Below are 17,720 nucleotides of genomic sequence, written 5' to 3' on the forward strand. Positions count from 1 at the left end.
TTGGGCCCAGGAGTTGGAGGTTGCTGTGAGCTGTGTGAGGCCACGGCACTCTACCGAGGGCCATAAAGTGAGACTCTGTCTCTACAAAAAAAACAAAACAAAACAAAAAAAAAAAAAAAGAAAAGGTTGTTTGGCCCCCAAAGGCAATGGTTCTCAATGTGTGGGTTTGGACCCCTTTGTAACAATGAAAATACATCCTGCATATCAGATATTTACATTATAATTCATAACAGTAGCAAAATTATAGTTATGAAGTAGCAATGAAAATAATTTTATGGTTGGGGGGTCACCACAACATGAGGAACTGTATTAAAGGGTTGCAGCATTAGGAGGCATTAGGAAGGTTGAGAACCACTGTCCACAGGTTGAGAACTGCTGCTCTAAAAGTTTTTGAACCTGTATTTACTCACTTATGGTGATTTATAAAGTGAATGATCTGTGTGTTTTCTTTAGTGGACTTTTTTTCCCAAAGTGGAAACACCTTAATTGTTTTTTTCCTGATTAGAAATATTCAGTTTATTTTTATTTTTTAAAATTTAATTTAATTTAATTTTATTTTTTGAGACAGAGTCTCACTATGTCACCATTGGTAGAGTTCTGTGGTGTCATAGCTCACAGCAACCTCCAACTTTTGGGCTTAAGAGATTCTCTTGCCTCAGCCTCCCAGGTATCTGGGACTACAGGCGCCCATACAACACCCGGCTATTTTTTTGTTGTAGTTGTCATTGTTGTTTGGCAAGCCTGGGCTGGGTTCAAACCTGTCGGCTCCCATGTATGTGGCTGATGCCCTAGCCACTGAGCTACAGGCGCTGAGCTGACATATTCAGTTTCTAACAATATAAAAAACTTCAATTAATCAGAAATATACAAACTAGAAAATGAAATGTGCCCATCCCAGCTATTCCTATTTCTTTGCCTAGGCTACCTACCCTTAACAATCTAGAACTTGACTCAGGCCCAATCGTACTCAGTCACTTATTGATTCTCTCCACTCCTGAATGAGTCTTCACTCTATGAGATTTGTCACACTCACAGGTAACTTTCTGACTTGAACTTCTAGGAATAGCAGCCTGGATATCAACTATTCCTGCCTAAGGCACTCTCTTTGTTGAATTATAGGGAACCATGGCTTTGCACACATGTTGTAAGCACTTCTTACTTCAGCAATGAAGATATCTCATCGACTACTATACTCTTCTAGGGGGTTCTGTAGTTAAAAAACCATTTCAGTTGAAGTTCTTTTTTTTTTTTGAGACAGTCTCACTACGTTGCCCTTTGTAGAGTGCTGTGGCATCACAGTTCACAGCAACTTCAAACTCTTGGGCACAAATGATTCTCGTGCCTCAGCCTTCCAATTAGCTGAGACTACTGGTGCCTGCCACAACGCCCAGCTATTTGTTGTTGTTGTTGTTCTTGCAGTTGTCATTGTTGCTGGCCTGGGCTGGGCTTGGCTCGAACCTGACACCCTCAGTGTATGTGGCTGGCGCTGTAACCACTGTGCTATGGGCACTGAACCTCAGTTAAAGTTCTGAAATGCCCTTTTCTTAAAATGCAGTCTCTAATCCTAGCACTGAGAGGCCAAGGTGAGTGGATTGCTTGAGCTCACAGGTTTGAGACCATTCTGAGCAAGAGCAAGACCCTGTCTCTAAAAAAATAGCCAGGTGTAGTGGCAGGCACCTGTAGTCCCAGTTACTTGGGAGGCTGAGGCAAGACAATTGCTTGAGCCCAAGAGTTTGAGGTTGCTGTGAGCTATGACGTCATGGCAGTCCTCCCCAAGGTTGACAAAGAGAGTCTGACTCAAAAACAACAACAACAACGGGCGGCGCCTGTGGCTCAGTCGGTAAGGTGCCGGCCCCATATACCGAGGGTGACGGGTTCAAACCCGGCCCCGGCCAAACTGCAACCAAAAAAAATAGCCAGGTGTTGTGGCGGGCGCCTGTAGTCCCGGCTACTCGGGAGGCTGAGGCAAGAGAATCGCTTAAGCCCAGGAGTTGGAGGTTGCTGTGAGCTGTGTGAGGCCACGGCACTCTACCGAGGGCCATAAAGTGAGACTCTGTCTCTACAAAAAAAAAAAAAACAACAACAACAACAAAAAAAAAAACGGAGTCTTGTGCCTGGCTTCTGCAGTTTGAGTCTGGAACTGTTAATCCAAACAGTACAGCCGAGTCACATAGGTATTTTTGTGACAGGCACATGAGCAAACGATGACCTGACATCTTAATTCCCTTTTCCTTTTTTCAGATAACAGTGCTGAATTTTGGGACACAGATATAAAATGGTTTTCTCTGTTGGAAAGCAGTACCTGGCTTGACATAATCAGGTATTTCAAGCCATTATTTTGCTCATGAATTTTATAACTGTCTAATTCAAAGTAGTAGAGCAAATTGCCATATAATTTAATGGTTTGATATTTTACCGTTAAATTTTCTTAGATCACATGTTCTATTCAGGGTTCAGTAGGATTTTATATTTATTCTTTACTTCTATGCACATTTAATGGGAATTTACAAACCTGCTACCTGCTTATAAGGAGATACACTGTGTAGACAGGCTTTGAAAGACTACAGAAGAGGGCTTGGCAACCCAGAATTATAATCGAGGCTATAGTGCTGGTCTCTAGGGAGGAAGCTGGGGTGAGAATGGGAGAGATACTGGCCCTTTACTCAATCCTCTTTGAATTTTGTGTCTTATTGTGTCTTATACATCTATTACGTATTTAAATGTTTTTCTTTTTTTAAAACATTATAGTTAATGTCAGTTAGTCATGATTGGTTTGGTTAGGTTGAGAGTCCCAGAGAAGAGTGTTAGATTGCCTTTCCTGCTTCATATACATGTATTGACTGGCTCCTGTATGTTGCCATGAAATATGGCAAAGTAAGGTACCAAACCAAATGATGGTGAGGAAGAATAGCCCTACCTAAGGCTACATTTGCGGAAGGGGTGGAAGGCTTTCTTCCTGCTTGCACACACGCTGTCTTTGTTTTGCTGTGAGTACTGTGGAAAGGAGTCTCAGCCCTCCAGACACTTAACTTTGCTTTGAATATCCTGCTACGTATTCCATAATTTGAATATAAAATGGCAAACGGTGGTTAATATTGTAAATAAAAAACATCACAGGGTGGGGGCGCCAGGAAGGGTGAACATCCATAGCCAGATGAAGTATCAGGTGTGGGGAGGGAGGGCTGCTGGGGACAGGAGAGGGCACCACTGCAAGCAGGGGTAGCACGTGTGAAGGACATAAGGTATAAGATGGGGACATGGAGAAGCTGCACATGGTGGCAGTAGGCTCAAAGGGAATAACACGTGTAGAGAGAGGGAGACAGAGGGATTTCTGAGCGTATTAGGTTTTTTTAGCCACACTGAGACATCCAGCCGGTCACCTTGAGCAAAGCATTGTGTACGTGCCTCTCATTCTCCAGGTGTGGGTATCTGTCTTACTAGGGCCCTCCAGCAGACTTGGGTGTGAGTTTTCAATGAGAATGTCTAGTTTAGAAATTACCTAGGAGCATTTTAACATCAATTGTGGGTTTCCCTTCTGAAAATTTTCAGTTTTTAGGCAGATGAGTATCTCCCACTGTCTGAATAGTGTAAATAGTAATTAGTTTCTTTTCTGGCATAAAAAAATAAATGAGAGGGAAAAACTAAAGATTAATGCAGACTAATTCTAAACTACTTGTTTATGTTACCAAGCTCAAGAACTAACGCCCCTTTTTCTTGTCTCTTTCCTATTTAGACGTTGCCTGAAAAAAGCAATAGAGATTACAGAATGCGTGGAAGCACAAAACATGAACATTCTTCTTTTAGGTAACATATTTAAAGCACAAAGGATTATTTCTGTTTTTCTTCACTTGAGATTCAGTTTTTATATATGTAGCTTTATGTGTGTGAAATTATATTATAAATGGAGCAAGCTAGTGTAAAAATCTTTTCCATTCCTCTCTCTCTATCCTTGGACTCCTTTGGTTTAGATTTCAGCATTGCAGTTTAAAATAAAATTCTTTCACTTGGAACTTGGCAGAACTATTCACAGCCTAAGAAGGAATCGTTTGGTATCTTTACCAAAGCTCACCTTTTTTTTTTTTTTTTTTTTAGACAGAGCCTCAAGCTGTTGCCCTGGGTAGCGTGCTGTAGCGTCATAGCTCACAGCAACCTCAAACTCCTGGGCTTAAGTGATTCTCTTGCCTCAGCGTCCCAAGTAGCTGGGACTATAGGCACCCTCCATAACGCCCAGATATTTTTTGGTTATAATTGTCATTGTTGTTTGGCAGGCCCTGGCTGGATTTGAACCCACCAGCTCTGGTGTATGGGGCTACAGGCGCCGAGCCAAAGCTCACATTTCTTAATGCATTGGATTTTCTTTTATGTTAACTCAGCTTGGTTAAAGTTGAAATTGTTTGGTAATCCTTTTTACATACAGAGACTCATAGATGATTTGATTGTTATTTTTATGTCTTTTTGTTTGCCAACTTTTCTACGGTTACCATAGAAACTTGGGCCATGATTTCCTTTTCCTTGGTAGGCTTAACTTGCTGTACATGACACATTCAGAATGTGCAAAAGCAAGTGTAAACCACCATACAAAAACGATTGTTGCTGTGCCTGGGTAGATATGAGTTAAAAAATCACCTACTGTTCATATAACCTCACACTACATGTTAAGTAGATTGTTTCATGCCTTGTACCCCTAAGCTTTTTTCATTTCTCTGATGTTCTTCATAACTGGCAGGCCTTAGGTCCTAGGGCAGAGTGGAAAGTGTGTCTTCCTTTGGCTTTGCCCATCTGATGCTGATGCTTAGATTTGAATACATTGTTTGAATACCTGCCTTGTGCACAGCTCTCTTGTGCCTTCTAGAAGTTTACAGCCAAATGGGAGAGTTGCCTTTAGTGTGTTATTGAAATGACACTAATCAACAATGACAGAGCGTTGTCTAAGTACTGAGTGACTAGTAGGAAGGTGGAGGGATAGAGATCATTGGAGGTCAGAGAGGGAGTGACCAGGGCCAAACCACCCTGAGCACAGATTGTATACAGTGAAATCTGAGTCTTTGACTGATGGAACTGTGGTGTCCCTCACTCCTGGATGGATTACTGAGTTGTTTCTCCTCCGAATCTCATCCTTTAGCCCCTCTTCTCATCACCTATAGGTATGTTATCAAGACCCTTCAGATAAAAGAAGGAAGATTCCCTTACAAATGAAACTTGTTTTGAAAACTGATAGCTAGAAGATAAAATTAAAAATCTGTTCCTTTGGGCAGCACCCATAGCTCAGTGGGTAGGGCGCCAGCCACATCAGGGCTGGCGGGTTCAAACCCAGCCCGGGCCTGCTAAAACAACAATGACAACTGCAACAACAACAAAACATAGCCAGGTGTGTGGCAGATGCCTGTAGCCCCAGCTACTTGGGAGGCTGAGGAAAGAGAATCGCTTAAGCCCAAGAGTCTGAGGTTGCTGTGAGCTGTGATGCCATCGTACTCTAACTAGGGCAACAGATTGAGAGTCTGTCTCAAAAAAAAAAAAAAAAAATCTATTTCTTTTAAACCCAGGTCTTCCACAGTTGAGGCTTGCCCCCAGGCTAGGCAAGGAGAACCAGGCCCCTCTTTGCTCCTTTAAATGTAAAAGGAAAGCTCCTTGGAGCCAATAATAAGTCATTATAGTACAGTCTAGAAATATTAAACTTTCTCCAAAGCAGAGCTAGTAAGGATTTAGGAGTGGAGGAGAGGATCTCTGAGATAAGCCTGAGATGCAGCCAAGCTGTAAACAGTAAGTTCAAGGGCAGAGGCTTCTATGCCCCAGGAGGAAAGGGCTTTAGACTTGGTCTGCAGAGCCCAGCAGGTCATCATGTGAGTGATTCAGCTCCCACTGTGTGGCACACTAGACACGCATGTGCTGAAAAGTGGGTTTGTAGTGCGAAGTTTATTCATTTGGTAAGCAAATCCGTATTTAGTACCAGCGTATGTTGGAGCCTATACTAGACAGGCTAGAAGCAATTTGTCTTTCATTTTGAAAATATTGCCCTGTTTTTTGTTGACTCTTGCCTTTGGAGAATTAAGAGTGTGACCTTTAACAGCAGACCTCAGTACTGTGAATGCTACTTCTTTAACTATGCAAATGAGAGCACTCTGCAGCTTTTTAACACATTATGCCCTCCTTCCTCTTTGCTCTGCTGCTGGCCCCTCCTAGAGGAGAATGCATCTGACCTCTGCTGCCTCATTTCCTCTCTGGTGCAAGTGATGATGGACCCCCACTACAGAACCAGGATTGGTTTCCAGAGCCTTGTCCAGAAGGAGTGGGTCATGGGTGGTCACTGTTTCTTGGATCGCTGCAACCACCTCCGCCAGAGTGACAAAGAAGAGGTGAGTTCCTGCAGCCGGACTTCCATCACAGGGAGAGCTACTCAGCCTCTGGTTTACTCAGCTACACGCCTTCAGATGGAGTGCTGCTGCTTGCAAAGTACACGCAGTGCAGGTTTGTTAGGAAAACCAGGGTCAGTTTATTGTGTGATGACTTTGGATCCTTTAGACAAAATAATAATGAAACTCTTCCTGGAGGAAAAGGATATTAACAAGTGTGTTCAGAGTCTTCTCCTCTAAACTGTGTACAGGGTATGTGCGTGAGTGCGTGTGTGTGTCATGATGGAAGTAATAGTGATTTGCAAAACTTAAATATAAAGTAACTCAGACTCCTACAGTTTCTACAAAGTCTTTGCAATAAAAGGATCTTTTTTTTGGCCGGGGCTGGGTTTGAACCCGCCACCTCTGGCATATGGGACCGGCGCCCTACCCGCTGAGCCACAGGCGCCGCCCGCAATAAAAGGATCTTGAGGATGCAGGTGTCTTACAGAAAATATAGACTGAGTGTCCCTTATCCAAAATGCTTCAGACCAGTAGTATTTTGGATTTTGGATTTTTTTGATTCCAGAATTTCCTTTGAGTGTTATGTCAGCTGTCAGAAGTTTCAGATTTTGGATTTTTGGATTAGGGATACTCAATGTGTATATGATAACATGAAATAAATTTTCCTTCACATCAACCTTTTCAAAATAGAGCGTAGGGTTATATTAAAGCCATCCTCACCGAGTCCTTGCCAGTAACATATGCAGCTCTGTGCCCCCAGCCTCTGCTGCTTCTTCCTGGGTGAATCACTTCAGGTCTTAGCCTCTGAATTCAGGCACAGGAAAGCTAGCACCTACAGAAAATGAGCCCCCCACATTGTGGTGTGCTTGTCTAGGCAGCAGCTATCTAAACTCCTTGGCTGCCTTACTGATGATTGGTGGAAGAACAAATGAAAACAAACGTTCTTTAATCAAATCAACTGCAGAGTTGACATATGCTAGTAGAGTGACTCATGATTTTTCTTTCTCTAGATCAGCAGTTCTCAACCTGTGGGTAGTAACCCACAGGAACTGTATTAAAGGGTCGCGGCATTAGGATGGTTAAGAACCAGTGGCTCTAGATAATCTTCACGTCTGTCTGTGGTTCAGAACAACTTACACAGCAAGTTGCAGCAGTGAGAGCCTTGGCTCTTGCCCTTAGGGGCATGGCAGGTTCCTGGGGTAACCCAGGCTTCTCTCTCTCAGCCAGGTAGCTTCTCTCAGGCCTGAGCTATACTCATCTGTGTCCCATTGAGCTGGATAGAAATCACCATCTTTCAGTCTTGGAAGGAACTAATTTGAAAGGTTGATGGGAGTCACACAACATGGTATGCAGAGCTAACACTTTCTGGAGAGGAGTGTGTTTATTTTGAGAAAAAGGAGACTGATAGAGTCACCAGGTGTAATGGGAAGAGAGTCCAAGCTCATTTCCCATACTGACAACAAGGTCTAAATATTTTCCACTCTATTTAATGATATTGCACATAAAATGAGGTCTGATATAAAGTTGCTATATGAATGTTTATTAGCATGTCATTATCAACATATTGGAGTTTTGAAGGAAAACTAGCTAGGTAATTTGTAATATAACTGCAGCAGTGTGGATGTTAATTCAAGAGGTAGATTCCTAGCCATTTGTGGTGGCTCACACCTATAATCCTAGCACTTTGGGAGGCCAAGGCTCAAGGGTGAGCTCAGGAGATCAAGACCAGCTTGAGCAAGAGCAAGATCCCATCTACTAAAAATAGAAAAATTAGCCAGGTGTTGTGGCAGGCACGTAATCTCCGCTACTCCAGAGGCTGAGGCAGGAGGATTCCTTGAACATTGGGAAAAAAAAATTTTGGGGGGGACACAGTCTCACTGTGTCACCCTCAGTAGAGTGCTGTCGCATCACAGCTCACAGCAACTTCAAACTCTTGGGCTTAAGCAATTCTCTTGCCTCAGCCTCCCAAGTAGCTGGGACTACAGGAACTCGCCACAACTCCCGGCTACTTTTTTTGTTGATATTGTCATTGTTGTGTAGCAGGCCCAGGCCAGGTTCAAACCTACCAGCCCTGGTGCATGTGGCCAGCGCCCTAACCACTGAGTTAGGGGCGCCAAGCCTGAATATAGGAATTTGAGGTTGCCATGAGCTAGGCTGATGTCATGGCATAGCCTGTGCAAGAGAGTGAAACTGTGGCAAAAAAAAAAAAAAAAACAACAACAGCAAACAGCTGGATTCTCATTCACCTTTCTCTTATGAGCTGTGGGCAAGACTTTCGGGCCAGCCTCTGATGATGTCTAGTTTTCTGTTTCCTCCTTTGTAAGGGAAAGACTATAACAGCTTCTCTGACCTACCTGGCAGGATCACTGGTGAATCAAGAAGGATAAGCACTTTGTAAATGATTATGCACCCTAGAAATTACTCTCTTCACTAATCAAGAGCTCACTTCTGGGTAGCTAATAAAGGAGACTCATGGAGACTTTTAAAATACACTCATTTACATTTGTGTATTTTAAAAGATACATTTTTACTGCTCTGCCTTCCCTCCCGACCCTGGGGGACTCACTGTGGAGGTACAGGGAGGCTTCTCATTTCATTTCGGTCTCCAGAACAAATTTATGACCATAGTTGTGTGGGCAAGCAGGGAGATGGAACTTTTTTCCCTCATAATTTATTGACAAAATTAATCATACTGAGTACAATTTTTATAATACAGCATTATTAATGAGAAGACTAGAATTCTTAGGGAGTGGGGGGAGATAACATTTAGCTTAATCGGGTTCTAAGTTAGTGTTCTGTATTATCAAAATTTATTGCAAATGCTCCTCTGTTAATGCTAATCCATATTTCATCTTTGAAAGGTTTTGCCAAATGCTGACATTAATCCCTAAGTATGTGATTTCAATTGAGCATATTAACACATGGAATGGGATGGATATATACTGTGTTTCCCCGAGAACATAGTGTTCAGAAGTGGTTATGCCACAGCTATTGAGACTGTTACCCCTTGAGCTCAGGACAGCATGCCTTGGGTTCTGTGCCTGCTAAGTAACGTGTATCTTGTTTTCACATAGGTTCCTGTGTTCCTGCTTTTCCTAGATTGTGTCTGGCAGCTGGTGCACCAGCATCCCCCAGCGTTTGAATTCACAGAGACTTACCTGACTGTTTTGTCAGATAGCTTGTACATACCAATTTTTAGCACCTTCTTCTTTAATTCACCTCATCAAAAAGATACTAATGTGGTAAGAGTCCCTCTTAAGAACCTGTGTATTAAAGAAGCTCTGTCCCACAAGTAGAGTGCAATAACAATTGATGCTAAAAATGATATTGTTTACCACTGACTATGTGCCAGGCATTGTTGTAAGTGCTCTCTGGGTGTTAGTATTTGATCCTCATGTCATTATTATCCCTGAGGAAGCTGAGGAAAGGATGAATGAGTAGCTGACCCTTGGTCATGGTAAATATTGGAGCTGGAAGTGATGTTGGAGCTGGGGGATTAAGCAAAATTAAAAGCTGTCCTTTGTAAAACAGACCAAAGGCCATCTCTTCCATTGGCCTGATGACTGGAGTTGCTCTGTAAAGGGAAGCTGGGCTTTTACTCTCCAGCTTAAACTCCTTTAGACCCTCTTGAGGTTATGCCCCAAGGGTGTCACATTCTCAGCTAATCTCAGTGCTGCTGACCAGCCTTCTGTTGGCCTGGGGCTTGCTTGAGCTAGGAGCTTACCAAATTCCATAGCAGGGTGGGAACAGCAGAACCTGGGCCTCTGAGTCAGACAGGTCTGGTTTCAGAGCCCAGCTTTGTGGGCAGTTCACTTCAGTTTTCTGAGTCTCAGTTTCCTCAAATATAAAATTGGAAAAATAGTAGTTAGCTAATGAGGGATAAAAGTGCCCATCGCAGTGGCTGGCATCCTTCTTACCCTCTTCCCATCTGCAAGCTTTGAGTGAATAACCACTGCTAGCCTCAGCCTCTGAGAATGAAATGCCCGTGAGTATTCATTGTCTGGACAGAGCAGGAGTACCCTTCCCCATGTTTGTTCTCAGAATTCTGTGTCTGCCCTCCTCTGCTCTCCTGGATGCCATGGCGACCTGTGCTTGTTTTGGCAGGGTAGGGAAAGCCAGGACACACAAAGCAAGCCTTTGAGTCTGCTCACCGTTTGGGACTGGTCTGTACAGTTTGAACCCAAAGCCCAGATGTTACTCAAAAACCCTCTCTATGTGGAAAAGCCAAAACTGGACAAAGGCCAACGGAAAGGAACACGTTTCAAAGTAAGATGCACAAAATGTCTAACCCCTATGTCTGCTGCAGGACCCGTGTGAGTGAGGATAAATGTGATGTAGGGTGTTTGTCTGCCAGCGTGTGTTTCACCCGCTGAGACAGCCTGCAGCCTTGAGCTCTGTTGTTAGGCAATTTGTCAGTGCCCTTTTGAATCAATCCTTTGCATTTAGCAAATCATCCTTTGCCCTAATGAGACATGGCCATTTGCGAATGTCACGAAGGTGCTGCTGCTGTAGTTGGGCGTATGGGATCCTGTCTCTTACCCCCGTGTGTGTGGTTAGTGGAGTGAAAGGAACATTGATCATACTCAGCAGATACCCATTTGTGTACTAATAGTGAGACTTTTCTTCATGGGCTGTACCTTATATACCAGGGGGTGGGAAACTTTTCTATCAAGGGCCATCAGTTTCTGGCAACCTTCCCATTCTGCTGTTGTAGTGCAAAAGTGGCCCTAGACAATAGGTAAATAGGTGGGCATGGGTGTGTGTTCCAGTATTCATGAAAATTCAGTACTGGGCCAGATTTAGCCAAAGGCTGCCACTTTGCTAACCCATGCTACGGACCACAAATGTTAAGGATTTATTTTTCAGATAGTTGTTCTTGATTTTACTAATTGCTAAACCCCAAAGTTCTTGGTAATTTTATTTAAACAGTATCTCCTAGCTTTGTCTCCAGGTCCAGAATTTCTCCCCAATGAACCCCACAAAATGGAGAGCAGTGATAGTAAGGGCAAGTCAGGGTGTGTCCTGCTCTCTCTACTGCCTTCCCGATCCCACCTGGTCTGGGGGCTGCAGGAGCCTGGCTAGTTCGGGTGTGGGAGTAGATTGCATTCTAAAGGGGATTGGGGACCTCGGTGAGCCAAAGCCAGAGGTCAGACACAGTGTTAGCGGTGAGCCAAAGCCAGAGGTCAGACACAGTGTTAGCTGCTGAATGCTCAGCACTCTGCTCAGGTCCGGAGGTGCATTTCCTCTTTCTGGTTCAGCCGATTCTGCCACCGATTTGACCAGCACTGCCCTGAGCCCTGAGCGACTTGGCCAGAGACCAGCTTTTCTTCAGTGTGTTGTGCCCCCTGGTGGTTGCGCACACAATCTCAGGGGAGCCAATCAGGGTCACAGAACTGCCCCATGCCAGATGACAAGGGATCTCAGAGACAGCAAGGCCCACTTCTTATTTTACAAGAGAGAAAATGAAGCCTTTCCTTTCTAAGAATGGACTTCATTTCTTTCCTCAGACTCAGTTTTCCTAATTGTCCCAGTTCCTGGTAGATAGGAGCGGGCAGGCTGGACCCCAGGAGCAGGCTGCTCGGAGAGGTTATAGCTGGCAGGTGGAGGATTTCAGTTGCACTAGAGCAGAGCTGCACTGGGGCAACAGGGAGCTTTGAAGGGTTTGGGTCACTGAGCTGAATGGACTGGTGGCCTTGAGGAAGTGCTGTAGAGGCCCTAAGGGAGCTGCAGCTTACCAGCGAACATGCAGGGCTGCTCCGTGAATGGCCACGTCAGAGACAGGAGTCCACTCAGCTGTGCACTCTCAGCTTCAGCCACAGGTCTTGAGCCTGTGCTGCTCCGCCTTGGCCTGTACCTTTCACTTAGGAGCTTGAGAAAGGGGCTTCCAAGACCAAGTACAGTTCAGTGAAAAGCCCAGGCTCTGGAGCCACACTGTCTTTGAAAACAGCCTTGGCATTTGGTAGCTGGTGTCTTTGGCAGATTACTTATTCCCCGTGCCTCAGTTTCTCCATTTGTTAAATGAGGCAGTAATAATGACTTTGAGGATTAGGGCCATCGACGTACATAAGACACTGAGCACAGAGCCTGGTAGGCACGAAGCACTCAGTGACAGGCTTTGTCTGTCCTCTCCAGTGACCTGCTCTGCCTGACACACTTTGTCCATTGTGAAGAGAGGCCCCCCGACTCCTGGACTTCATCTCTCCTGTGGGCACTCAGAAATCTTGCTCATCTCTGAGTTGTGCTCTTGTGAATGGCTTTGCCTTTCTAAAATTTTATTGTTATGTCATATTCCACAAGAAAATATTTCATTTATAATAGGAAAATTTTTTAGAAGGAAGAACTACTGCAGAAAACATATTAGAGAGTTATAGGGCTAGCCTGAGAGTAAATCTTTTTTTTTTTTTTTTTTTGTAGAGACAGAGTCTCACTTTATGGCCCTTGGTAGAGTGCCATGGCATCACACAGCTCACAGCAACCTCCAACTCCTGGGCTTAAGCGATTCTCTTGCCTCAGCCTCCCGAGCAGCTGGGACTACAGACGCCCGCCACAATGCCCAGCTATTTTTTGGTTGCAGTTCAGCCAGGGCCGGTTTAAACCCGCCACCCTCGGTATATGGGGCCGGCGCCTTACCGACCGAGCCACAGGCGCCACCCGAGAGTAAATCTTTTATCTGTTCATTCTTTCAACATCTCAGGAGCAAAAGATTTGAAGAGAAACAGTTTCTACCTACTTTTTTTTTTTACACCTTCTTCTTTGAGCACTGGGCAACATTGTGATCCTCTGACCACTTTACCCATCTCCACAACCGTTTCACAGTGTACCCAAAATAACACTCTGTTTTGGCCTCAGAGAGAATTACCAAGGAGGAAAAATACCTAAATGCTCTCAAACTTTCTATTCTGGGCAGGTTCCAGCTAAGCTGGTTCCTCAAATTCCTTTGTTCCCACCTGCCTCCCTCCATTTTCTTTTCTTTTTTTTGAGACAGTCTCAACTTTTTCATCCTCTTTAGAGTACTGTAGCGTCTTAGCTCATAGCAACCTCAAACTCTTGGGCTTAAGCGATTCTCTTGCTTCAGCCTTCCAAGTAGCTGGGACTAGAGGCTCCTGCCACAATGCCTAGCTATTTTTGGGTTGTCATTGTTGTTTGACAGGCCCGGGCTGGATTTGAACCCACCAGCTCCAGTGTATGTGGCTGGTGCCCTAGCTGCTGAGCTACAGGTACCAAGCCGTCCCTCTGTTTTCTTTCCCCAAACAATCTTTATGCCTTAGGCTTAAACTCCTACTGGATGCTTGATGTGCTGCTGAGTATTTCAGGATCTTCAGGTGGTTTAGCCCTGCTTCCTTGCAGGTGTTGAGAATTTTGTAGTGATTGGCTCAATGCCTGTAGCCCAGTGAGTAGAGCACCAGCCACACATACACCAATGTTTCCCTTTGAGGTTGCTGTGAGCTGTGACACCACAGTATTTTACCCAGGGTGACATAGTAAGACTCTATCTCAGAAAAAAAAAACAATTTTATAGTGATTAACAGCCCTAAAGTTCTCAAAGAGGAAACATTTTGCTTTATTCAAAAGATGAATAGACATGTTCTAAATGTCCCTAAATCATTCACCTATCTTAAGTGGCTCTTCAGAAGTACTTGTGTCCTTTGGTATCCGTATGATGTGACAGCTACCCTCTTGTGTGTCCCAGTGTGCCTCTATACACAGTTGCCACACACACCTGGTCTCCCCGTTTGTTTCTGACGCCACGTCTATGGTCGTCTTTACCTGGCAGCATTTTAATGAGTCATTCTGTCAATTACTCATTTTAATGAGTAATTCACATCATTCTGATGTCTCCAAACTTGTTAAAGCAGGATTATGCTGGACGGTAACAACTTTCACTGTGGATCTTATGTTAACCAGAGATTTTTATGTGTGTTTTTTCTCAAAGCATCAACGACAGCTTTCTTTGCCACTCACCCAATCTAAGTCATCTCCCAAACGAGGATTTTTCAGGGAAGAAACAGATCATTTAATTAAAAACCTTCTGGGCAAGAGAATTAGCAAACTTATTAATTCTTCTGACGACCTGCAAGACAACTTCCGAGAGTTCTATGACAGCTGGCACAGTAAGCCCACTGATTACCACGGCTTGTTGCTGCCCCACATAGAGGGCCCAGAAATCAGAGTGTGGGCCCAGCGCTACATGCGATGGATTCCAGAAGCCCAGATTCTAGGTGGTGGCAGAGTGGCCACTATGAGCAAACTCTTGGAAATGATGGAAGAAGTGCAGAGCTTACAAGAGAAAATTGAGGAAAGACACCACAGCCAGGAGGTGCCCCAGGCAGAGGCCCCCTGCCTGTCGAGGAACTCTGCCCGCCTGTCCTCTTCATTTCCTTTTGCTTTGCTGCAGCGACACTCCTCTAAGCCTGTTTTACCTACCAGCGGCTGGAAAGCTTTGGGAGATGAAGAAGACTTGGCCAAACGAGAAGATGAGTTTGTGGACCTAGGGGACGTGTGACCTGTCGTAATTGTGAAAGAGGAGTATGGGAGATTGGGACAACTGATCCCTGGATTGGAGTCACGCTACAGTTAGTAGCTGTAGGACAGTCATTAGCCCAGCGCTCTGTTGGGGGTAAATCTGGGCATTCAGGAAAAGTGCTGTTTCTTGTTATTTTTTATGGTTCTGAAAGACTATGCAATTAAAAGTGTTATTAAATTACTTGACCCATAGCAGCAGGACTGTGGCGGTTTTCTGATGCCTGAGTATTAGAACCCACACTGGCTGGTTTACAAATGGGAAGGGCTTCACTAAGATTTTCTTGGACTTGATGCATCTTCAGATCCTTTCTGTGCCAAGATAAATTTATCCAGTCTTTGGAAATAGTAAGTTTCTCTGTAATCTTCAGTTAGGAGCAAATTTAGCTTTATGTGATATTTATATGGCAAATTGAATGATTCAAATAGAGGTATTAAGATACATGGCATTTACTTAAACCATAGCATTTTTCCTTTCTGTGTCCTCTTGCCTGTAGAAAAACTGGGAAATTCCAGCACTGTCACTCATCTTGACACTTCATCCTCCCTCCTTCATAAGCTGTGTCGATTTTCATGCTGGCGGTGGGCCAGCCAACACCTTACCTTCTCTCCTCTGCTGATAGCTCCAGGTCTTTCCTCCACCTGCTCTGCACCACTCACTCTTGTCCCTCGCACTGCCACCTTGGGGCACATGGTCTTAGTGTCCTGCTGCTAAACCAGATGGTTAAACTGGGGGGAATCTCTTTGACCAGAGGAGCTTCCATCCCTCTGAATCTCTCACTGTTTAGAATGAATTGCTTTGCCTTTTTTGGTGATGTGCTTCTCTGCAGCCCCTCAGCCAGCTTCCTCGCGTTCTGTAACCCTTATAGACTGGTGGGGTCACTTTTGAATGTGGTTTTCATAGGAAAGTAGGTAAACATAAATATCAAAAGTGGTGATTATCATGTAATAAATACCTCAGTGATTTAAAAAGCCATAGAAGAAACTTGACTATGCCTGGTCACCTTCTTGGATCTACTGTCTAAATGAAATATATATATATATATTTTTTTTCTTTTTTAAAATGTAGGAAAGCATATTTTGTAAGGATTAGTTTTTTCATTCTCAGTGGAACCCTGTCAAATCCCACAAAGGAAAGGGGAAAGACACTCATGTTAGAATGTTTTAGATTGAATGTTTGCCTTTCATACAGTTTGATGTCCAGTTTGAATATTGTTTGTTTAGCAAAACTTTCAATTGCTCAATGGCAATAAGAAATTACTATTGACGGGCGGCGCCTGTGGCTCAGTGAGTAGGGCGCCAGCCCTATATACCGAGGGTGATGGGTTCAAACTCGGCCCCAGCCAAACTGCAACAAAAAAATAGCCAGGCGTTGTGGTGGGCGCCTGTAGTCCCAGTTGCTCGGGAGGCTGAGGCAAGAGAATCATGTAAGCCCAAGAGTTAGAGGTTGCAGTGAGCTGTGACGTTATGGCACTCTACCCGAGGGTGGTACAGTGAGACTCTGTCTCTACAAAAAAAAAAAAAAAAAAATTACTATTGACGAAGAGGAGTTTCTAGGTTTGCACTGAATCGTCTTTTGTATGTAGGCTAGGTTGTTCTGCTGTGCTCCCCACTCCATTTTAACTCGAGAGCCAGAGTGGTCTGTTAGGATGACAAAGGCCGAGGGGAGGGCAGGATTCATGCATGTGGGGCCAAACACATGTTCAGTCTTCATTGCCTTAAGAGTTACAGCAAGGTCAGTGTTAGGCTTGCGGTAGGGATCTTTTGAAGTACACTAACTAGTTCCTTAGCTACCTTCACGTACCTTCGATGGCCCTTTTTAAGTTAGCACTAACCTCCACTCACTTTTCTGCCCCATTGTCTCCCAAGTACACTATGGAGCTAAATATTTTTACTATATTATAACCTATTTATATGGTAGCCTCTTCAGTCTTAGTAATTTTCATTCCAAAAATGCCTGGTGTGATGCTTTATACTCACAAGTATGGTTTAAAGGCACAAGGTCATGGCCCTTGTCATAGCAGTTGAATGTGCAGTGAAATATTTTTCTATGATTTTTTTTAAATAGAAAAATAAGTAAGCTGTTGTAACATGGTAAGGTCATGACAGTTTTTGTATTTATATTTGAAATCAGATTTCTATAACTTGTATTTGTGTACAGAATTCTCAGTGAGTTTATATATTGTGAAATTTTTATCCAAGATTGAGATGTGGATCTTATGCTTAATTAGTAAAAGCTAAAATGAGACCATTTAATTTGTTTAAAATGCTGTAATGTGCAAGTTTGGAAATGTACATTAATTTACTGTATATAATACCTTGAGTTTGTTTATACCTCCAAGTTTTTACACTGAAGATAAACTAGCTTTAATTAAATTCCATTTTTTCTTTATAAGGGAATAAGCTGTTGGGCTAAATCTGTATAAATATGCCTTTTATTTTCTGGATGCACAATGAAAGTTTATACTTGTATCTCACTGCGTCATATCTGATTGCAGACATTAAAGCACAATTTACAAGCAGTACTGAGTTTGGTGTGATTGGTAAAGCAGATGAATTTAAGAAATGTTAAGCATGTACTGGTTACCAGACAGGGCGCAGGAGACAGAGCAGTGAGCAGTGGAGTTTGAATGTGTGCGCGCGCGTGTGTGTGTTGGCTGGTTGGTGGTGGGGAACCAATAACTAGATATTTAAAATTTCAGCTGGTGGTGAAATGCTAAAGAAATTTAAAATAGAGGCCCTACGGGGTTATTAAAAGAAAAGAGTTTTTAAAGCCCCTGCTATCTCACTGCTTTTAATGGGGATCTGCAAGATTAGAAAGAATTCCATTATTCTGGAATAAGGATT

General features: G+C 43.6%; 1 protein-coding gene across 1 annotated transcript in view; it reads left to right on the top strand.

The window, feature by feature from the left end:
- The window catches only part of MTMR12 (myotubularin related protein 12), a 99,240-nt gene extending 81,845 nt beyond the window's left edge, over window positions 1–17,395 (top strand). Inside the window, exons 11-16 of the mRNA XM_053592610.1 lie at window positions 2,242–2,320; window positions 3,734–3,804; window positions 6,181–6,353; window positions 9,428–9,595; window positions 10,458–10,619; window positions 14,287–17,395. Of these exons, the coding sequence (XP_053448585.1) occupies window positions 2,242–2,320; window positions 3,734–3,804; window positions 6,181–6,353; window positions 9,428–9,595; window positions 10,458–10,619; window positions 14,287–14,856 (1,223 nt within the window). The 3' untranslated portion in view covers window positions 14,857–17,395. The remainder of the gene's footprint in view (window positions 1–2,241; window positions 2,321–3,733; window positions 3,805–6,180; window positions 6,354–9,427; window positions 9,596–10,457; window positions 10,620–14,286) is intronic.
- The last annotated feature ends 325 nt before the right edge of the window (window positions 17,396–17,720 follow it).

This window comes from Nycticebus coucang, chromosome 1 (genome assembly GCF_027406575.1).
Source record: "Nycticebus coucang isolate mNycCou1 chromosome 1, mNycCou1.pri, whole genome shotgun sequence".
In the NCBI taxonomy this organism is placed as follows: domain Eukaryota; kingdom Metazoa; phylum Chordata; class Mammalia; order Primates; family Lorisidae; genus Nycticebus; species Nycticebus coucang.